Source organism: Fusarium keratoplasticum, chromosome 8 (genome assembly GCF_025433545.1).
Source record: "Fusarium keratoplasticum isolate Fu6.1 chromosome 8, whole genome shotgun sequence".
NCBI lineage: Eukaryota > Fungi > Ascomycota > Sordariomycetes > Hypocreales > Nectriaceae > Fusarium > Fusarium keratoplasticum.
In genome coordinates this window covers 3,054,165-3,075,708 of record NC_070536.1, presented here as the reverse complement: position 1 = coordinate 3,075,708, position 21,544 = coordinate 3,054,165, and the positions used below count along the sequence as shown (strand labels likewise).

The 21,544-nt window shown below is 52.2% G+C and overlaps 9 protein-coding genes across 9 annotated transcripts; 4 read left to right on the top strand and 5 right to left on the bottom strand.

Moving 5' to 3' along the window:
• Positions 1–1,397: 1,397 nt before the first annotated feature.
• NCS57_01075600 (uncharacterized protein) lies at positions 1,398–3,234 on the top strand (the record flags this gene model as incomplete). The annotated part of the gene is made up of 3 exons (XM_053060490.1): positions 1,398–1,448; positions 1,606–1,909; positions 1,958–3,234. The coding sequence occupies 3 exons, from the start codon at positions 1,398–1,400 to the stop codon at positions 3,232–3,234; spliced, it is 1,632 nt and encodes a 543-aa protein (XP_052910884.1).
• Positions 3,235–3,943: 709 nt separating this feature from the next.
• NCS57_01075500 (uncharacterized protein) lies at positions 3,944–4,981 on the bottom strand (the record flags this gene model as incomplete). The annotated part of the gene is made up of 2 exons (XM_053060489.1): positions 3,944–4,398; positions 4,468–4,981. 2 exons carry the CDS (start codon positions 4,979–4,981, stop codon positions 3,944–3,946), a joined length of 969 nt encoding a protein of 322 aa, XP_052910883.1.
• A 468-nt stretch (positions 4,982–5,449) lies between these two features.
• On the bottom strand, positions 5,450–6,762 carry NCS57_01075400 (uncharacterized protein; the record flags this gene model as incomplete). Its single annotated transcript, XM_053060488.1, has 2 exons — positions 5,450–5,805; positions 5,856–6,762. 2 exons carry the CDS (start codon positions 6,760–6,762, stop codon positions 5,450–5,452), a joined length of 1,263 nt encoding a protein of 420 aa, XP_052910882.1.
• A 361-nt stretch (positions 6,763–7,123) lies between these two features.
• Positions 7,124–9,200, top strand: NCS57_01075300 (uncharacterized protein; the record flags this gene model as incomplete). Its single annotated transcript, XM_053060487.1, has 6 exons — positions 7,124–7,184; positions 7,235–8,177; positions 8,222–8,324; positions 8,386–8,730; positions 8,776–8,917; positions 8,971–9,200. Exons 1-6 carry the CDS (start codon positions 7,130–7,132, stop codon positions 9,198–9,200), a joined length of 1,818 nt encoding a protein of 605 aa, XP_052910881.1. The 5' UTR covers positions 7,124–7,129.
• Positions 9,201–9,519: 319 nt separating this feature from the next.
• Positions 9,520–11,409, bottom strand: NCS57_01075200 (AA-permease domain-containing protein; the record flags this gene model as incomplete). Its single annotated transcript, XM_053060486.1, has 6 exons — positions 9,520–9,896; positions 9,952–10,685; positions 10,735–10,804; positions 10,853–10,957; positions 11,014–11,185; positions 11,245–11,409. 6 exons carry the CDS (start codon positions 11,407–11,409, stop codon positions 9,520–9,522), a joined length of 1,623 nt encoding a protein of 540 aa, XP_052910880.1.
• A 762-nt stretch (positions 11,410–12,171) lies between these two features.
• Positions 12,172–13,376, bottom strand: NCS57_01075100 (uncharacterized protein; the record flags this gene model as incomplete). Its single annotated transcript, XM_053060485.1, has 4 exons — positions 12,172–12,255; positions 12,357–12,892; positions 12,950–13,073; positions 13,197–13,376. The coding sequence occupies 4 exons, from the start codon at positions 13,374–13,376 to the stop codon at positions 12,172–12,174; spliced, it is 924 nt and encodes a 307-aa protein (XP_052910879.1).
• Positions 13,377–14,040: 664 nt separating this feature from the next.
• Positions 14,041–16,157, top strand: NCS57_01075000 (Amine oxidase; the record flags this gene model as incomplete). Its single annotated transcript, XM_053060484.1, has 3 exons — positions 14,041–14,514; positions 14,568–15,075; positions 15,130–16,157. The coding sequence occupies 3 exons, from the start codon at positions 14,041–14,043 to the stop codon at positions 16,155–16,157; spliced, it is 2,010 nt and encodes a 669-aa protein (XP_052910878.1).
• A 204-nt stretch (positions 16,158–16,361) lies between these two features.
• On the bottom strand, positions 16,362–18,640 carry NCS57_01074900 (Zn(2)-C6 fungal-type domain-containing protein; the record flags this gene model as incomplete). Its single annotated transcript, XM_053060483.1, has 5 exons — positions 16,362–16,941; positions 16,991–17,329; positions 17,386–17,699; positions 17,757–18,458; positions 18,512–18,640. 5 exons carry the CDS (start codon positions 18,638–18,640, stop codon positions 16,362–16,364), a joined length of 2,064 nt encoding a protein of 687 aa, XP_052910877.1.
• A 1,133-nt stretch (positions 18,641–19,773) lies between these two features.
• NCS57_01074800 (uncharacterized protein) lies at positions 19,774–21,387 on the top strand (the record flags this gene model as incomplete). The annotated part of the gene is made up of 1 exon (XM_053060482.1): positions 19,774–21,387. The coding sequence occupies one exon, from the start codon at positions 19,774–19,776 to the stop codon at positions 21,385–21,387; it is 1,614 nt and encodes a 537-aa protein (XP_052910876.1).
• Between the last annotated feature and the right edge of the window lie 157 nt (positions 21,388–21,544).

The following is a 21,544-nucleotide window of genomic DNA, read 5'->3' as shown; positions in this document are numbered from 1 at the left end:
AAGTAAGGAAACTCTCTCTGATGATGCAAATAAAAGAGATGAAAAATTCAATGTAGCTTCTTATTGGGGGCAGGCATGCAAGAATCTCGTAGCTCCGATTGGGCAGATGAGATCTGTGATCACCAGCGTAGACTCTATACTCACCAATTGAGATGTGATCAGAGAAAGATTGCAGTCATTTAGTAATAGAGCTCACAGGGACTAGAAGTTCATTCAAAATCAACACCAAAACATGATGGTTCCTTCACAACCGTATTAGAGTTGCTGAGCGGGTAGCTGAAATACTCGATAATAGTTGCGCGACATAGACTATCATTCCTTGCAAGCACCATTTATACTACATGAAGCACGTCTTCGTGTCCCTAAAAACCTACAACCAAGAAAGAGAACTAAAAATGAACCCATAGAGCACTAAAGTGCTTGAAAGGTGGCACCCTTACTTGATACCCGGGGTGAGCTTGAATATGTCGTATCGTGTGGTTCCCTATTGAATTTCATCGATTAGTCATTATTCCGACCACCCGCGCTTGTTGTGCAACTCACACAATGCCCACCAGGTTGGAAATCTCCTTTTCCATCTTCTTCAGCCTCTCTTTATGATCTTTCTTCGTTCTTTGTGAAAGAGCAAGTCTCTCAGGCAGTGTTGGCTCATCGTGAATAAATGCCAACAGGACCGACGGGGGTTCGACTACTGCATGGCATGGGTTCAGTTTGATATTCACGTTGACAGATTGGAGGGTGTACCGGAAGCTTCGTTGTTGGGTGACATCCTTCCTGTATGATGTTGTGCTCGTGCAACTACCGTGACGGAGAGTGGAGAGGGCTGATGTAATGGGAGTTTGTAGAAACGGTGGGCTTGAAGCGCAAGCTTGAATTCAAGTTCTCGTTTATAGTCACAGATGCATCTGGCAGACTTTATAAAAACTAATCGTCACATTTGTGCTCTCAACGGTCTTGCGGTCACGTCTGTGACCGAGGGGGGATTGACCTTCCCAGACCCTGACTAGTATTCGCATCAAGGGCCCGGAGCATGCTGAGCACAATGGTGACCACGAAATAAATGAACGCCCAAGCTTCTGAAGAGCCGAGAGATGCTGTGAAGGCGATAATTGGCCTGGAAGGCGCGGCGAATTTGATTGGCTGCCGAGTTTGTCACATTGGTGATGGCGGCCTGACTACATCTGCAGGCTCTCCGATCCTGGAGGTCGAAACCTGTTCCAACTTACCATTACCCGGAAAGAAACAAGAAGGAAACTTGACACGTCAAAACGATCGCAATTCCTGTCACTTATACCAAATCCGTTCGGCCGACGAACCACTTACCCCTCTGCCCACTCGCTCTGCCTTGCAAGAGCGAATATACGAGTCCGTTTTACGCGGGGTAAACTCAAGTAACCATGTTCCTGGCACCACCTGGAGTGCATAAAACCGAATATGCATGGGAATGTGTAAGTGTTCATGGCAAGGCGACACAATATGTATGGAGCTCTGACCAGGAACAAGTGTAATTGCTGGTTTGACAGCCTGGGTGTTGTAGACATCTGCGTCAATTGTAACCATCCTCGTTGCATGAACTGTAAAAGACCGGCCATCATTTATCCACAGAGGGAGCAACTCTCCGACCTGAGAGAACTGCATCATGCGCGTACCGCCTCCTCTGGCCCGAGACGTGACGGGCTGGACATTGACGGCCCAAGCTCCTCCAATAGCGAAGCAACCGGCGAGGAGTGTCATGAAATGGATGGCAGACTTGATTCGAGGACTGGCTTTGCATGCCCTGGCCGAGTGCAGGTTGTCGAGGCTCAATCGTCCTCACCCCATGAACCCCACCACACAATCATTCCCAAGGAGCCATGGCAAAAACACACCGACAACACCCCCGAGAACGTTGAATGTAGAGAGGGAAAAGGTGAGTTCGAAAATGACTCCATATATTCTGAGGGATACACTTCATCAGACCTGGACGGTTCTTCATCGACGTGCGGCGAAGAGGGCACTGACCCGGCGGTCCAAAGGGTCCCAGGTGGTTGGGAGTTTGGGGACACCGATGAGACAATCGTAAGAGAAGGAGCGGCGCCGCTTGCTGTGACTCCTGGCGGAGATTTGCATCTGTTGCCTTGGCTTCTTTGGAATGTCCGGCGTATCTGGTGGTGGCTTCACCAGGACTGGCAGGATTTCTGGACAGCGACTCACCAGCCTGGGGAACATTCAACGACATCTCCTCAATCAGGTCTATCAATACGGCAGAACCAAGGCTCTAGGGGTGGAAAGAGACGAAGAGAGCGAACCGAGTCGGCTGACGAAGCAGAGCGGGACAGACCATCATCGGGCAAGTCGAAACGTGCCCGGCGGCCCAAAGAACCAGGGCCCTCTTGGCCCCTCGCCTGTCCTTTCTGTAAAAAGGATCTCCAGCAGTATCAAGCCTGTGTCAAACTCAAGTTGACCAAGGTGCGCTACGTCAAGCAACATCTTCACCGGAAGCACAGGGACGATATCGAAGACTGGGTAATGTTCCGCCTCAGACTGAGATCAGCGCCTGGCACTGAAGAGGAACAATGGTACAGGATATTCGACCTACTGTTCCCTGGCCACTTGCCCCGACCCGCCACACCGTACAACGATTGTACAGTTTGTAAACGAGCACAGCCGTTCCCTGATACCTCTCCAACCGAGGAAGCGCTCTACGTTTCCGGCATGTTTTTGACAGGAGAATCTGTCCAGACTCTCCAGCAGTTTCTTGTCCAAGACTCTGCGTTAGCGAGTGTTGCGGCGGATGATATCCGCGGAGCTTTGGACCGTGCCTTGTCTCGAGTTTTCATGGAGCAAACATCGCATCAGAACCCATCTATTGATGGCTGGCAGGCAAGAGCCCAACAAGGCTCTGAGACGGACATTGAGGATTCTGAAGAAAGTTCCAATAGCCGTGGCTTCGTGCCGGACCGAGAGGTCCCCAACTCCCGTTTCAGCGACGACTCTGGAGTAGTCACGAACGAACATCCAAGTTCCGCAACCGTCCAGTCGGATCCAACACCAGAGCCGCAAGGGACTCAGCGTGGAGTTGGGGGGGCTTTTGAATGGGAGGAGTTCCTGAATGATGACCCAAGCCTATATCTTGAGGGAGCACCTGAAGACCAACAGTTGGGTCATCGCATTGATATGGACTGTTGGTTAGATGAATGGCCATTCACTAATTACGATCAGCCGTTTGGGGAAAGTTCTGGGGCGCAGGCATAGACAAAAGGGAGGATATTCCTAGGTGGTCGAGGGCGGGGTTTCACCGAATTTACTATCAATAGTTTTGTTCTCTGTTCCTATGGCCGATGACCTCTTTTAGTAATTTGATAACCCATCAGGTAAAACTCAGGCCTGTAGATATAACTAAATAAGGAAATGTTCACTTGGTGTAGGTCCTCTGACGAGGAAGACATGGTAGGTTAATGGAACTTACAGTATCGAGGAGGATTTATTAAGGTCTTTACTAGAGGGTCTAACTAAGAAAGACCATAAATCTTCTATGGGCTCCAAAATCTTTAATTGTTTGCATATTAATTCAATTTTTTATCGACTTGTAATGGCCAACTACTGCTTGACCCCCTCTTCTTATCGTGAACGGTAGCCTCGGCCCGTGATGGTGATCTGGCCATGATATCAGCCGGTCTCATGGGAGAGAGCACAAAGAAATAGGAACCAGTGAAATCATTACGTTAAAGAATTTCGGATACTGCAACAATAGTTTCAATACCCTACTTCCATATCTATCAAGAGGAAGGGAAGAACTCGCTTTGGAATCCACTTTGGCCGCTCTCTTGGCCTTATCGACGTCTCTCCTAGCTAGCTTGTGGGATGCTAAGTCTAACATGGTTTACACCGGCAATTCAGCCATGGGAGCCAAATATCAAATATCATATAGTTGCTCATATGGTGAGGTAGAGAGGCACTGTTTCTAGTTGGTCTGACTGGAATTCGACAGAGGTATACCATGCAGGTTCGGCACACTGGGCATGGAAGAGATTTGAGAGATAGATGAAAGGGACGGAACAGCCGCAAGTGGAGAGGACCTCGGGGAGACCTCGTCGTGACCCAGATCAAACAGCAAGCGCAAGCCAGTGTTGTCTTGTGGGTTTAGGACAACTCTATCTTTGTCTGGTGATCGTGACTGCTCGTTGACAACAACTTCCTTCTCATCGGAATAGGGGTATAGCTCTTTTTGGTTGTCGACGTCAGAATGGACCGAGAACTTTTCGTGAACTTCAACTATCGATACAGCCTTTTTATGCCTTTGCGTATTCGCCGGTGCTGGAGAAGAAAGACCCTGTACGTTGCTTGGGTCGGAAGAGGGTGTAGTGTTGGTTGAGGGCGAGGGAAGCTGGGGAGATGAGACAGGGTCACAGGAAGTCACTATTTACGAATTAATCATCATCAAATCATTCTCGCTGCCAGAGAAAAGAGTTGGAGGGACTGTCTTACACGAAATGCTATCAAACACATCTCCTAGGAGAGCAATGTTGGAAAAGGTTGAGGATATCACAGCGGGCTCTGGACTCGCCTCCTCCTCTTTTTGGTCCCCGACCGTCGGGGCTGCGAGGACTACTTGACGTACAAAGTTCAACTCGGCCAATACTGCAGCGTGATGACAGTGAAGAAGCGGCTGCTGGCTCTCAAAGTCGAGAGAATCGGCCAGAATCCACCTCATCTTGCTGCGAAGTGGCGTCTTTCCCCCATGCGCCTCCGGTCGGCACTTCTCCACGAGTCTGTCGACGCGGTCATGGCACTGCTGCGCGGCCTCAATAATTCCATCGATGCGCTCAACTGCTGCGGGTAGGAGCAAGGTCGCGTGCTGGTTGCGAAGTTGAACAAGGTGCTGGAGGTCGTAATGACATGTGCGGACAAGCTCGATGCATGAGCGGACCTGGGTTGACAGTGGATCTTGATCGGTAGCCAGGGTGACTATCTGGCGGAAACGAGTATTTAGACCAGGCATCTTGGAGACATTGATGGTGAAAGGCAGGTGGTTATGTCAAGGAGAGCCAATTTTACGAGGCCGAGGTGCACCGGCATCCCGCAAACGAGAACGAGGGTCGGTTGGAAATGCCGTCGGCCTTTTAATGAGTGAGTGGAGCGGGGAACCAACTTGCAGCTGCACCAGACCTTTCTTGGATGTCTCATGCCTCATGTCTTGGTGTTGTTGGTTGTTGGTCGCTCACACAGCAGGGACCAGCCCCCAAGCAACTCCTTCGGCCGGTCCGGCCCGGAACTTCCTCCACGATCGAATTAAGAAGGAGAATAGAAAGTTAAATGAACTTGTTGGCTCTTAGGTGGTCCTTTGTCAAGCCACATGTAACGACTTGTTGGTTGATCCCCTGCACTCTTGTCGCGATACAACCAACAGACAGAATGGACTACGACGATAGGTCCAGGACAGGGCATTCTACTCCACCGCCAAACCCACTTATGCACCAATAACTCCGACCTCGGGTTCCACTACCCGTCTTCCCCCCTTGTCCAACCCAGGGCACACAACCACCGAGTTGCCCTTTTCAAACACGAAACGCCAATCCTGGGGCTGTGACAAGATTACATAGCCGAGCTTCGTGCACTCGACAATGACGGCCTGCAGGTGATCTGTCTGGGCGCTGTGGCTGGTCCCGACAAAGTGGTGGAGGAAGCCGTTGAGGCGGGTCGCCAAAGCCAGGGCCTGAGAACTGAGAGCAGCTTTGGAAATGGGCAGAGGCGTTCGCTCATAAGGGCTTGGATGGAGTAGGAAAGCTGAAAGACGACGCCATTCGGACAAGGCAGCCGATTGAGCTAGAAATCGGCGTCAGTTGCGAAAAAGAAAAGACAGTGTACGGTCTTACCTGTCGCGTTGTGAGAGGGGATCGAGTCCAGAAAAGTGCTGAGAGGCGCCGGGAGCATTGAGAATGCGCCACGGGAGTAGATGTCAAGGCTCCTGAAAATGACTTGCGAGATGACGTGCCGAAGACCAGTTTGGCGAGACATCGGCTTTGCGCATACTCCTGCGATGGCTTCTGTGCCATGAGGGAAGTCTCCGAGCGGGGCAAGATGGTCTGACAAGGTCGACACGTCGGTGATCGGGTCAAGATGATAGTACTTTTCGACGTGTTGATCGATGAGATGCCCCAAGGCTTGTAGTTCGGCCTCAATCTCTCTGTCGGGGGTCGCGTCGAGGAGTAGATGGTTCAACGGGGTCGAATCGTCGCTAACGGTGGGAGACGGTTTCTCAACGGTCGCGAATGCTCGAGGATTGTCGTGGGGAACAGTCTTTATGTCGTCTTGCCCTCTACGTCGTCGACGGAAGAGGAGCCAAGCGGCGACAAGCCCGATCAGGATGCCGCCAATAGCACATCCCACGGCCGCTCCAGCGAGTGCTCCTGTGGAGTGGCCCGACGAGCCATTGTCGCTAGAAGGAGCCGATACACTCGTTGATGAGTGATTGGGATTGCTGGAGCTGGAAAAGGCGCTGGAGATGGCGCTGGAGTCGGTGCTAGTGCTCGGTATAGCCGTGGTCGAGGGACTTGCACTGGTCGAGGAGCTGGCAGCATCGCTACTGGAGGGGGCGGCAGAACTGACGGACGACTCGACAGATGTGATGTACTCGCCTGGGAGTAGGGGTTGGGTTTCAGTAGTATGTGCAAAGTGCAATAAACGGACTGTCGACGTCCACGGTACGGGAGTTTCAACCCCGTTTATCCATGATGCGGACTGTCCTGAAAGGACCGTCGTATCGGTTGATGTAGCCGCCATTGGAGAGCGAAGGGATGGGGAGTTGACTGCGAACAGAGCTTTAACAGATGGGGGATGAGCCACTTATCAGTGGGCTGCTGCGAGTGCATCATTCCGTGGACAGAGATGGTCAACGGTACCTGCGAGGAGGAAAGCTCCATCTTCTGTCTGCAGGCCTGGCTGGACAACCCCTGGGCCAACATGACTCCATTGACAAGGGTCCATCACCCTGGACATGGGTAGCTGCAGGTCATGCAGATTGGAAACCCCACCTCTGTCCGCCGATCAGAGAGAAGAGAGGAGATGAATCCATCCAAACTCAAGTGTCCATGGGCCACCCTCTTTGCGAGACTCTGGCATCTTCTCTCACCCATCCACAACAGAAAAAATGAATAAACAATCAGACTTGTTAGTGTCTGTCGACCTGGGCACCACTTATACCGGTACATTCACACTCTCTGCAACGAAAACAAAGTGCTGACAGAACCCGCAGGGGTCGCATGGATGACCCCAAGGACGCCGATCCAGGTGGTCAACGATTGGCCCGGCAGCGGTGACCGAGGAGAGCGCAAGGTGCCCACCAAGCTCGTGTACAATGACGACGGCACACTCAGTTCTTGGGGCTTTATATGCGAAGATGACGATGACGGGCCGGGATCTGGAAAGACGAGGCGTGAGTTTTTCAAGATCTTCATTGACCAAGATACACTAGAGGCAGCGCGACAACAAGGTCTCTCGAGTGCGCCGCAGGACACGGCGGAGGCGCGCAAGTACTTGACCGATTATCTGCGTCAGATATACGCTCATGTGGAGGAGACGGTTGAGACGCAGTTGGGGAGGCGCCACACAGGCGGTTGGAGAGACATGGCTGTGACGTTTCTCTTCAGCGTGCCAACAACCTGGACCAACATTGCCATGGTCAACACGTTCAAAGGCGTTGTGCGGGATGCCGGCTTTGGCACCGGAGGACCCTCGCATGTAGCGCTCGTGGATCTGACTGAAGCCGAGGCCGCATCTGTCGCAACTCTCAAGACAAGTGCCGTTAGTTTCCAAAAGGGACACGTCTTTCTGACCGTCGACGCCGGTGGCGGCACGACGGATCTGGCTCTGATGCGCATCACCTCGACCGACGCCATCTCTCCCCAGATGGCACAGGTCTCAGGTGTACGAGGCATCGGCATCGGATCTACGCTCATCGACCGGGCCTTTATCCGCCTCGTTGCGCAGAGGCTGGCGGCGAACCCCGACGCGATCGAGAGGCTCCCTGATGACTTGGCGACGTCCATGGCGAGGAGCCACCATTTTAGGACTGTCAAGCACAAGTTTGGAGAGAAGGTGTATATGCAGCAGACATTTAAGATACCGATGGAGGGCGTGGCTTTCGACTTTAATCACCCCGGCTTACGGGTCGAGAGGGGTCGAATGCTGTTTACAAAGTGCGTAACCCATCACTGGTTGAATGATTGCTGACCTAGAGCAGAGAAGAGATCCAGGCACTTTTTGATGTTCAGATCGAAGGCGTCATGAGCCGGATAAAGGAGCAGCTCGAGTGGATGAGGGAAAAGGGCATGAAAGACCAAGTGGTAAGACGTCTTTTATCCAGCTTCCACACATACATCCTCTGACACAAACGACAAAAAACAGGAGTACATGGTTCTGGCTGGAGGCCTGGGAAGTTCAGCGTACGTGCGTGATGCAATACAGCAACAGCTCGTTGGGTACCCGCACCCAAACGCGCGACACGTCATCGTCGTCCCGTGTCAGGAGCCTCAACTCTGCGTCGTCCGCGGTCTCCTCCTAGACCAGCAGCAAAGGTTTCAGACGGGAAGCCTACCGGTCCTGGCGACACGGGTTGCGCGTTCAAGCTACGGCATGGTTGTTATGGAGCCGTATGACCCAGCCATTCACTTTGACGAGGATGTCAAGACGGACAAATATGATCCGAAGATCAAATGGGCCAGAAGCCAGATAGAGTGGCTAATACGCAAGGTATGAGGGCAAACTTTGTCTTGAGTTTTTCTTCTGACGATTTAGGGCGATGTCATTGATCCAAACTCGTCTCTCATTAAATCATTCAAGATCAAGCTGGATCCTGGAAGCACCACAAGGTCCTGGGACGCCATAATCGTCATCTCCAACAACGAGCCGCATCTCCTCCCCAGAAGCATGAAACATGGTGCGTGTCATGGCCCAATGTTAATCTCATGCAGCCACTGACAGCTACAGCAGCGGGCGCAAAGAAGCTATGCGTAGTCAAAAGCAACCTCACAGGAGTCCAGCAAGACCAGATGGTGCTGAATAAGAATAGACGATCCTGGTATCGCAAAGGGGTGCCTTTCTACCACCTGCAATTCGACGTGCACGTCATTGTTGCCCCCGCGGATCTTCGCTTCGAACTCTGGTTCAACGGGTATAGGTTCTCGGGTAATCACGAGCCGATTGCTGTGACCTGGGACTAGGGTGGGAAGGGCGAGAATCCGTGTCGTTTTACTTTCATATTCGAGCTAGATAACATTTGTCGGAGTGGGCTTCTCTTAATAGCTTTTCTACAAGACACTTTAATTCCACATGAAGATAACCATGTAGCCGGAACATTCACTTGGCGTGAATTCTTTGATACGAAAGAAGTGGTGGAGAACTTGTATTGTCGAGGAAAGCTCATCACAGTGGCTACTCAACTCAAGGTTTCAACTCAGAAGAGCATTTCTTCTCTTAGGATTCCATAACCTTAGACTATGTAAATATCGGCTCGACCTCCTGTAGAATCGCAGCAGCCGACTACTCCTTGACCTCTTCCTCCTTAGCCTGAACAGCAGCCTCGGCATCAGCCCTCATCTGCATCTCAACATTCCAAAGCCTTGCGCTGCTAAAGTCGATACTCTTGAGCGTCACAAACTTTGTCTTGTGTGTAATCTTCCAGCCCACAGCCAAGATGATGAACACGAGGAGGATGACGTAGTTCATGAAGAAAGCCTCCACGTCCCACGGCGCAAAAGAAGTCCAACCCTGGAAGAAAGCAAAGAAGAGGTTTCCGCCAACGCCGAGGTACGCGCAGAAGCGCCAGGCGGGGGCTTGGAAAGGTAGAACGTCGATGGGAATGTTTTGGGCTTTGAGAGCCATGCGGAAGCGGATATGGTTAAGAGATATGAGGCCCCCTAATATTGTTAGTTTACTGTTGCAAAGATGCAAGAGATGTAGTGCTCAACTTACAGGTAATGAATGTGGCCACACCTGTCATGGAAATGATCCACGTGTAAACAACACCAGCTCCGCTGGAAAGGTTAAGCAGGGACAGGAAACCGATCAGGTTCATGAGAACGAGGGAGTAGGCTGGGACGCCCCTCGAGTTTGTCCAAGCAAAGATCTTGGGAGCCAAACCCTCGACAGCCAGACCATAGAGGGTTCTCGAGCCAACATACAGGGCACTGTTGATGGCAGAAAACATGGTGATGAGGATGACGGCGTTGATGGCATGTGCACCAGCTGTAGCTCCGACTCGAGTAAAGGCAATGACGAAAGGAGACCGGGCAGTCTTGCTCTTTGCCGAAAGCAGATTGGGGTCGTTGTAAGGGACCGTAAGAGTCAGAAAGAATATACCGAGCAAAAAGATGCCAACGATTCTCCAAAGAACGCTCTTGACAGCCTTGGGAACGTCCTTAGCAGGGTTCTTGGACTCTCCGGCAGTCAGACCAATCATCTCGGTACCGCTGTACATAAGCGCAGCAAAGGTAAAGATCTTGAAGACGCCCTTGACACCGTCCGCAAAGGGACCCGGATCGTGGTAAAACTTGAAACCCATCTTTTCACCGCCGATGGCGCCCGAGGTGATGAGGATGGCGCAGAGGAAGAAGGCGAGGATGGCAATGACCTTGATCAAAGCGAGCCAGAATTCGGCTTCACCGAAGGATTGGATACCGAGGAAAGTAAACGCGAGGAAGATTCCCCTGTATAGAGATTAGCATCTCGTCAACTCGGAGAGATAATTGTGCGGACCAGAAGATCAAGATCCAGCCCCATCGCGGAATAGGAGTCTCCCAGTATGTCAAAACCAGACCCAAGTTGTCTATCGTTCGTCAGCGGACGGTCGAAATACGTTGTGCATAGTGCGTACTGTATTCTGCGATGATGATACCGGCCCAGAGAAGCCAATAGTTCCATCCAAGAGCGAATCCAAGGGCGGGATCGAGAAACATGGACGTGTAATGGGTGAAAGAACCTGTTTAATACATTGTTAGAAACGTCAAGGAAAAGGATTCTCGACATGAAACTTACCAGACATGGGAATAAACGCTCCAAGCTCTCCCAGAGACTGCATCACAGCCCACAGCAGAACTCCCACGATGGCAAAGCACAGAAGCAGACCTGCAGGCCCGGCAGTTGAAAGACCAGTGCCCATGCCGACAAAGTAGCCGGGGCCAATAACGCCTCCGATTGCCAACATCATCTATAGGGGGAGCTGTGTCAGCTGAAGAGATAAGCAAGTCCATGGCCGAGTCAACTTACAAGATGGCGGCCGGCCAATCCGCGCTGAAGGCCTGCATCTTCAGCGTTTGCGTTTTCGACCTCGCCGTTTCCGTTGGAGGCGGTGCGCTGCAAGCCCTCGTCCTTCAGAGAATCAGTCTTCATGATGATGTTGTCACTATTGTTGTCGAGTTTGATGTCTCTCATCTAGATGCCGTATATCGTCTTCTTAAACAGAGTCAACACTATCGGCGCAAGGACCACCAACTTGGCCGAGTCATGGTTGTGTGTTATTATCTCATGACCCCATCCGAATGGGCCCAGTTCGCAGAGAGTTTTGGGCCGAGTCAGATTGCACTAACTGGGTTTTTCCTTGGTCACCCTTCGGATCAACTTGCGGGGGAGGGTCGTCCTTGGCTGAAAACAGCTAGGGGGCAAAATAATCGATGGCCTGGAGCTCCTTATCATTTGCCATGGTCCTCATTCGTCTTGATTAGCATCAACGTGGTGACCCTGGACCTTGATCGGGTTGCCACATCATTATCGCGTCTTCGGCTGGGCCGTGTAACATGGCACGCGCGTCGGTGAGACATATCGACTTGAACACGGCTCAGTCGGGCGAGTCAGGACTGTCAGGACAGATTCTTGGAAGGTAAAAATGGTATCTCGTGAAATTGAAACTCCTATCCTGAATTTGGTTGTCTAGTAGTATTGTTTTGTGTGTGCGACTGCATTGCCTCGGCCTCTGATTGCCGCTCGAGCTGCCGCCACGAGTCTTCGCCTGAATGATGGTGATAATGATGAAAGTGATGATGTATGTGGTGATGATGGTGATGGTGAACTGTTTGTTGTGTCGTTGCTGGTAATTGAAATGATTCGGCGTAAGATTGAAGCATTGCATCGTCCCCTGGAATCCCCCAATTTTTGGGTACTGATGAAGCACCTGTTGATCCGAGCCACAAGCTTTGATCAGCCGGCGGTGATGTGCCCGTGGCAACCATTGAGCTCATGGAGGACCAACTTGACGGCGAAGGCATGAATGCTCCTGTAGTGCTATCCTGACGGTGTCTTGTGTGTAATGGCCTGGGTTGTGTCCATTGCTTTGCGGTCTGTGTTTGATCCGAGAAGCTCGATGGGAGATCCCCAAGAAGGACGGACTCGGACGAGACACCAGTCCCGTTGACCTTCTCGGCATTCTCACCGTCAGCATCATTGAGTGACGGCGGCGAGGGGCCAGAAAAGGTTTCGTAAAAGGCCGAGTCGAGGAAACTGGGCCCTGTCTGTTCACCAGCCTCGGCCTCCATGGCGGAGAATGGCATAATCTGCTCGGCTGCGTTCCCGCTTCCAGATTCCATGTCGATAGTGAGATTCTGGGGTGCAGGTGATACTCCGCTATCCATGGGGGACATTTGCGACGTCGATGACGATGGTGTGTTGCCTTGGGATTTGGCGACGCGGGAATGAGATTGACGAGAGAGAGTGCGCCAGCGGTTGCGGCAGGTGAGAGGTGGACGGCCAGGTATCCGCGATGATATAGCTGCCCAGCGATGACCTAATGTAGCAACACCTTGGCGGAGTAGGTTGTCCTCTTGGGCTGTCCAATCGCTCAGGCGGTTTTGGGCGGATGGATTGAGAATGTCGTTGTACCTCTTTGAACATTGGTCGTCTTTCCTGCCAGGAATGAGAAGGGCTAGGAGGGTGATGTTAGATTACGAGGCTGTGTGTGCTAGAGAGATAGGATATGTACCAATATCATGCCAGGCTGGCCCAAGACGTGCATACGCTGAAAGGAGAAGCTCGTCCTCTTGGGCTGTCCATCTACCCTTGCGCAGCGACGGGTCAAGGGAGTGAAACCAGCGTTTGCGACAGTCCTGCAGGGTCTTGTCAGCCTCGGTGCTTGCGTGCTGCACGCCTCGGGTGTCGACCCGGGCCGTATATCAATCAAGACGGCGGCGTGGGGTGCGTGCAGAGGCTCAGCCTCAGGGCCGACGTACCTTGGCTGTCCGACCTTGGAGACCGGCAGCAATGTCCTTCCACCTGCCCTCGGGTCCTCGACTGTCTCCAAAGTGAGCTACCAGCGTCCTCAAGGCCGAGTCCTCGGTGGATGTCCAAGGCCTTCGATGCTTGCCGGTGTTGGCGGGGGGAGACTGCGGGGAAGTCTCCTGGCCGGACATGGGTAAGCAGGCAATCGAACGAGGGCAGAGACGCAGTAATATGGCGGTAGATGAAGTGTCGAGGTCAAAGATGCGTCATTAATTGATGCGACGACAGAGAAGAGCTAGCTGGCTGGCTGTGAGACAGGGCGAGGCAGGTCAATTGTCGAGATGATCCGCAGGCTGAGATAGTCATTTTTCCGTGGTTGCCCTCCGGAACTCGGAAGGCTGCAGCCGTTTACCCTATCACAGAACGAGGCCCCCACTATCCTTATCTGGCTGACCCAGTCTCGCGACGCCACCCTTCCCCCGCATTCCCACCCTTGCTCTCTTGCACATTAGCTTGACTCGGCCCTGCAGAGATTACCCTGCACCTCAGCCAGTTCTCGTACGAAATCTCTGTCTTATCCGACGACGATGCATTCTATCTCGCGATGTGATCCTTGTGGGGTAGCGCAAGGGCCCTGCCAGCTTTTGCGGGGAAGCACGTTGTTGATTTGACTCAGCCTCTGTCAATCTCGGCCCTGATATCGACAATCTGCAACTTCAACTGGACGCGGGTTTGACTCGGCTGCAGGCCCTTCAATGCAGATAAAAAGCCTGCAAAATGATCTTCTTTCATTCTCTTCATCCAGCAAGACACTTCAATCTTCTTCCATTCAGTCATCCTTAGCCTGTCTTTACAATGTCTACTGAATACCTTCACCCTCTTGACCCGGCCACGGCCGACGAGATTCAGCGGGCCACTGACCTGATCAAGAAGCTGTTCTCGCCTGTCGAGCTGCACTTCAAGGCCGCTGGTCTGGACGAGCCCCCCAAGAAGGAGCTGGTCCGATACCTCGATGCGGAGCACAAGGGCCTTCCCCTGCCCCTGCTTCCCCGATGCATTTTTGCCATTTGGTACATTAAGCGTACTCCTCGTCTGTTCGAGGCTGTGGTTGATGTCACCAATGGCAAGATTGTCCAGCATCAGGAACTTCCTCGGGACTTCCATGGCCCCGTTGACCGTACCGAGCTGACCGAGGCGGCTGGCGTGGTCATGGCCCACCCCGATGTCGACAAGGAGTTCGCCCGTCTCGGACTTGACAAGTCTCAGATTGTTCTTGACCCTTGGGACTATGGTGTGGATGGCACTGATACACAGGCTCGCATGACCCAGGTAAGCACTCACAGCACTTCAACTCTCATGAGCATGCTCTAACATACATCAAGGTCTTCCTTTACAAGAAGAATCCCAAGAACAATGATGTCGACTCCTCTCACTACTCTTTCCCTCTGGACTTCATGGTCACTGTAGATCTTTGTGCCATGAAGGTCAAGAATATCGTTCGCCTTCCTCTCGGTTCAGATGAGACCGTCACCCAAGGAAACGTCCCCCAGCCGGACTCTGACCCCGCTGAGCCTGAGTATGACCACCGTCTTCAGAAGAACCCTCCTCGTACCACCATGAAGCCCTACAATGTCATCCAGCCTGAGGGTGCCTCATTCACCATGAAGGGTCATCTGATTGAGTGGGAGAAGTGGCGATTCCGAGTTGGCTTCAACTGGCGAGAGGGTATCACCATCCATGATGTTCACTTCATGGACCGCAGCGCCTTTTACCGCCTGTCTCTCTCTGAGATGTTTGTCCCCTACGGCGACCCTCGTAGCCCCATCTACCGAAAGGGTGCCTTTGATCTTGGCAACGTCGGTGCTGGTGTCACCGCCAACAACCTTCAGCGTGAGTTTGCCTCCTAGAGTGTGAAATATTTATTAGCGGCTAACATTTCTACAGTTGGGTGCGACTGCCTTGGTGTCATTAAGTACGTCGACGGCTGCGTTGTCGCTGCTGACGGAACCCCTGCTCCTCGTCCCAACGCCATCTGCATCCACGAGGTCGACCAAGGCATCCAGTGGAAGCACACCAACCACCGAACCGGTAAGGCGGTCGTCGTCCGCAAGCGACAGCTTGTTCTTCAGCAGATCATCACTGTTGCCAACTACGAGTACATCTTTGCCTGGATCTTTGACCAGAACGGAGAGATCTCCTTCGAGACCCGAGCTACTGGTATCCTCTCCACTCAGCCCATTGACAAGGAGTCCAAGGTTCCTTGGGGAACTCGCGTTGCCGATGGTGTCATGGCTCCTTACCATCAGCACCTGTTCAACGTCCGTATCGACCCTGCTGTCGATGGCCACCAGAACTCTTTCGTCTACTCTGACTCTGTTCAGATGCCTTGGGACGAGAAGCTGAACCCTCTGGGTACAGGCTACGTCAGCAAGGAGACCACTGTCAACCGAGCTGGTGCTGTTGAGGACAGCCTTGCCGACGGCCGTGTCTTCAAGATTGTCAACCCCAACGTGGAGAACAGGGTCTCCTTGACCCCCACTGGCTACAAGCTCGTGCCAATCCGCTCTCAGATGCTCCTCGCTCAGCCTGGCTCCTGGCACTGGCGACGATCCGAGTTCTGCGAGTCCCCCATCTGGGTCACCAAGTACAAGGACCGTCAGCTGTTCCCTGCTGGTGACTACACCAACCAGTCCATCGGTGGACAGGGCATCAAGACCTGGGTCAAGGATCGGGATTACGTCGTCAACGACGACATTGTCATCTGGCACACCTTCGGGTTCACCCACAACCCCCGAGTCGAGGACTTCCCCGTCATGCCCGCTGAGATTGCCGCTTTCCACTTGAAGCCGTACAACTTCTGCGAGTATAACCCCACCAACGATGTGCCACCCTCGAACCAGGAGTTCAACAAGAGCACCAGCTACGAGGATGCGAACAAGGGCTCTTGCTGCACCACCAAGGGCCGGTTGTAAAAGGCGGAGAATAAAGAAGGTAGAAGCATTGGAAAAACTACATAGAATTCGTGTTTTTGTTTAGAAAAACTTGCCTTTTTTGTCATTTTCGTTCATTACAGTTGATTGCATAGAAGCTGGAACATGCTCTTCATATATACTCGCTCTGCGACAATACAGAATAACCCAAATCAGAGGCGCTCTTACTACCTATTCCTAACCGTTTTACAATTTTGATGCTGGCTCATTGAACTCCCTCTGTCCCTGTTGTGTATCAGGGCTGGCCATGGCGAACTGTTCCACCAGGCTGCTCAAACTATTAGCCTCGATGTCATCCGACTTGCTCATGATGTCGACGGGCCATACACTGTGAACAGCCTGCATAGGACCTCTCGTTCCCGTGTCATGCACATCTTCAATGCTGGCTATGCCCCTCATTAGATTCAACTCTTCTGGTCGCATCCGACCCTTGACGACCTGGAAGAGACTCTCGGCCACATAGTGACTGCGGGCTTGATCCCGTAGGCCTTTGGCGGCGAGGAAAAGGGTGGAACGGGTGGCCTCGAGGTCAAAACCAGGCGTCTGATTATCAATGGTGTCTAGACACATGAATGCAACCAGGGCGAGGGGCTGGCAGATGAAGACGTCTGTTTCGTTGAACCCGTGCCGGAGATAGTAGATGCGGATCAGTGTCAAGAGGTACTTGGTAGCTAGGGACACGATCTCTTGGGGACTAGGGCTTTGGGATACGGGCTGGGAGACAAATCGTTCGTAGAGCGTCATGATGAGGTTTTGGTGGTAGAAGCTGGGATAGGTTAGGCCATGGGAGATGTCGGGGCGGTTCATACACTCACTGAAGGTTAAAATGTCCTGGATGCACAATGAATCTGGGCTTGAGGCAGTCCGGCAGACCGTATTGCCAGTTCCTAAACCGGTTGTAGAAGGCGTTGGCTTGGTCCAAAGTGACATGTGCGCCGCCTGCAAAGTACACCTCACAGACCTCGTTCATGATCTGAAGAAATTGACACCTTGCCTTGAAGAACTGGCCGAAGTGGGTTGGGAAGAGGGTCGTTTCGAGAGGGTACTTGAGCCACACCTCGCCGTACCATCGTGGGTCCTTCAGCGGGTCTGGAAGAGGCACTATAGGGGGATGTTTGAGAGTTGGAGAGTGCATGAAGTGGTACGCAGTGAATCTATCGTTGGATGCTTAGCAGCGGTCGACAGTTCCTCTGCACTCGGTCAAACTTACGTCTCATAGTTGTATAGCACCCACGCCGTGAAGCACCTCCCGTCCCTTGTGCGTTGGTCCTGAACCTCTTCAGGGTCGTCAAACAGCTGTAGCGTGTGAGCAAGGCTTAAAGCATGTGTGGTGTAGGCCCTCCCAAACTTGTCAAGACCACAGATGTTGTGCAACGTGTTGAGTATGACACCGGCCTGGACCGTCGTGACACGAGGAATGTCCGCCTCAAGCTCCCACAGACGCTTCGCCTCAGCCAAGAAGCGATACAAGAGCGTCTGTGGGTTCCAGTACTCAGCCCGGTCGCGAAACCCAGAGTAGCAGCTCTGTCGTCACTGTCAGTTCTGCAGCGTCTGAGCAAAGAGACTAGGGGGCTCACATACGCATGAGTAGGCTAGAAGGGAATTGACTAGGAGCGATGAGCAGAACGCGTCCCTCCCGGAGGCCATATCCTCTAGAAAATAGTCCTTGTGGAAGACGGCGTGGGGAAAGTATTCGCAGCGTAGGTAGACGTTGAGAAGCTCCCTCATCAGAGCGTCGTTGGCGCAAACGGCGGTCCATGTTGATGGTTTAACAGCCGAGAGGAGAGGGTCTATTACTTCGGCCGAGTGAAGAGGTTTAAGGTAAGGGCTCTGATGCCTGGATAGGCTGACATTTCGATGGTCTGTGAAATTGTTTTGGTTGACGGGACCTGAGTAGAGGGATGCAGCTTCGTAGACGAGCGAGTCAAGATATGGATTGTTGAGAAGGAGGCTTTCAGGCATGTCCGAGATGTAAGGAAATTCGTATCGATACCTCGTCTCAGGGATAAGAGCCATCTGTAGTAGTAAATCACCAGCCCTGATCTGATTGAGAATGGTATCGACATCAGCTCCGGACCTGATCCTCCGCAAAACATCCTGCGCCTCCTCGTCTGACAGTGTCGCGAGAAGTCCGTATAGCTCTGCATACTGCGATGTCTTGTGCTGTACATGAATATACTTTCTCTTGAGGGCCTGTGAATGCGTCTCTGTTGACGCCGTCTTGTACACGCACTCGAGGTTCTTCTCTCGGCAACGTCTGCAAACCGGTCGATCGCCAGAACACTGCAGACTATGTCAGAAACGCCCATGCAAAGTTTAGCTAGGGACTTTGAAACCCTTGACTTTCGCTTACGGCAGGCTTCACAAGCCGCAGAAATCTTTGGTCTCGCGGGGGTGCTGAACGAAGGCTGTCTTGGCGGTGGCGGCGCTGACTGCCGCGGCTGTAGAGGTCGTAAGCTGGACATGACTAGAAGCTGAAGCGATACGCGGCCAACAGAGGCGGCTACGCCTTGGAATCGACCCGAACCCGTGGGGAGATGGAGACGATTGTTGGAAATGAGCCTGATCGGAGAGCTCACGGTTCTCTTTTTTGATCGGTGCGGAACTTGTTCCGACACCAACATGGCCAATCAGTAGCTGCATATGTCTCCCCCTTGCATTTTGTACTACCTTCTGATCAGGGCTCGGTTGCCTTTCCCTTAGCCTCGGTCACAATGTCAATTCGGCTGAGTTTACACTCTTGGCGCAGAAATCTGACCCATACTCGCTCAGTATGAATAACTACGAGAAGAAGAGAAAGAGCCAAGGACATCTTTGTTACCACGCAGGTTCCATGATTCTAGCCTGGCCACATCTGATACCCCATTCATCCTCTTCTTTGCCTGTACGAGAATGTGATCGTTGTAGATATTATCGGCCATTAGGGGCACATACGGCTTGCATATATATCGGCTAGCGAGCTATATAAGACAGTATAAAGATTAACGAGGGAATATATGCTATCTAGATATCCAAGTGCCTTGAAGCATTGAGGATCTAGGCTTACTCATTTTACACGATTGCTTAGCGGTTGAATTGAGGAGTACTAATAACTTTTTGCGTGTGTTTCGATTTTTCATCTTCAGTCATGTCATTAAAGACGTATGCAATTCTGCTTCCATCTCTTGTGCGCCATTTCGCTTGACAAACAGATGAACTTTCGTCTCTTGGCAAAGTTTCATCGATTCAGCTTCCTCCACTAGAAATGCTATGCAAGTCAAACAACAGTTCAGCGTTTCTTGGCAAGCGAGGGTCTGAAACTGACGTTGAAACTAACTTTACAGGCCTAATATTGCACCAATGAACGACTCCGCAGCAGGCCTGGAATGTCGAATTTGGCATTTTCGAGTTGGATACGATAATTGTTTCCCGCTGCATGGCCTCATGGGCATATACTCGAAACCCGGGTAGGTTGCTGATGAGAGCCCAGGTGGCCAAGCCAACATGATCAAATGAGGCCCATTTATATCTCGTCCATGGCCACACTGAAACTTTCGCAACACTCGTCCAGCATCATTCGTTTCGTTCTTTACCCTATTTTTCTTTTCATTCGTTGATTATGCCTTCTTTCAACCAATTCTTTGCCGCTCTTTTGCTTTGTGCTGTCCGGAACAGCACTGCGGCTCCTGCTTGCAAGCCGCGTCCCAAGGATGTCACGTCAAAGTCTGCTGGTTTCGGACCTGGCGAGTTCTTTGAGTGGCCTGTTGCTACTGCCGATCCCGACACGTTCATTCGAGAGCCGGTAGCTACTGCCAGCTTTGTTGAGGAGCCCGTGGCTACTACTGATGCCAGCACTTTTGTTCCCATTCCTGTGGTCTCCACTGATCCAAGCACATTGGCCCCGGAGCCTGTAGCCTCTGAGGCGCCAACCACTCCGTCCTCAAAGCCCGAGGCGACCGCGAATCCGAGTATTTCTAGCACCAAGCCAGCTGCTACTGGAGGTTCGGGGGATAGCAACAACAGTTCGGAGCCAGCCACGTTTGAGGCCAACCCCAACGTCGGAAGTGGAGGAAGTGACTTCCAGGACTCTGCTCGCTTCCGTATCTATGGAGCAAGCTCTTCTGAAGCTGAGGAGGCCCTAGCCATGCTCGAGGGTGCTTACGACTGCTTCATCGGCAAGCTTGGCTGGAGATCATCTGGTCTAACCTTTTACGACAACGACGATACTTACTACAAGACCAACTTTTACACCGTCAACTCTCTGGACGGTGGGGCCGCGGGACTTCAGCACTCTGATATGGAAGCTGGATTCGGCTATGTTGAGGTCCTCCAAGAATATCTCACGAACCCTCAAATCACAGTCCATGAATACGGTCACGTCGTCCACTTTCACCAACGAACGTGGGTTAACCAGGCCAACACGGGGGCTTGGTGGGAAACCGTCGCAAACTGGTTCTCGGACACGTACAAGACATCTGATATCTGTGCCGAGGCCCGAGAGAAACACGGTCAATCTACTTCACCTACGGAAATCGACTTGCAAAAGGTCATTGGGGATTCGTTTCAGGTTATCGTCGATGGGTCTACGGATAGTGGGAACTATTACCAGGCCTGGCCGTTCCTAACATACCTAACCTCTAACCCCGACAATTTTGCTGGTCTCGGACAAGATGTGATTCGTCAGCTCATGATTCAATATCCTGAGGACAGCAACGAAACGCCACTTCACACACTCTCTCGCGTCTCCGAGAATGCGACTGTTGCTGAGATCGTTGGCCGTTATTGGGCGCACATGGCTTACCTCGATATCGGCCACCCATCCGCAAAGGAAGCCTTTCTCAGCCAGCAAGACTCTCTCAACTTTGACAACCTCGAATCCCAAGGAAGTGGCTCTTACAAGGTCAAGGCTGACCGTCAGCCGCGCTACATGGGGTCCAACATTATTCCCCTCACGGCATCCGGGGATGGAAAGGTGGAAGTCAAGGTTGAGTGTGACGCCACCTTTACTGGAACTCTGGCTATCCACGAGACGTCCTCTGGAAAGGTCCGCTACGTTTCGCTTGTTGATGGCGCGGCCTCGACGTCGGTTGCTTCGGGCGAAGAGGCTAGTCTCGTGGTCGCCAACACTCCCGCGGAACTCATCAGCTACGATGGATTTAAACTTTCTGACGAAGTGCAGAAGGGGCTGGACTATACCATCACAGTCATCGGTGCTACGGCCGGGGGAGCCTAGGTAAAAGAGAGGACAGCTCTTTTAGGTTCGACACGACCAGTACTCTCTTCAGGGCTGTGTGCCAAGGGGCTTACTCGTTTTTTTTTTTTTTTTTTTTTTTTTTTTTTTTTTTTTTTTTTTCACGCTCCAAGCAGCGCATTCTTTGTATAAATCCAGC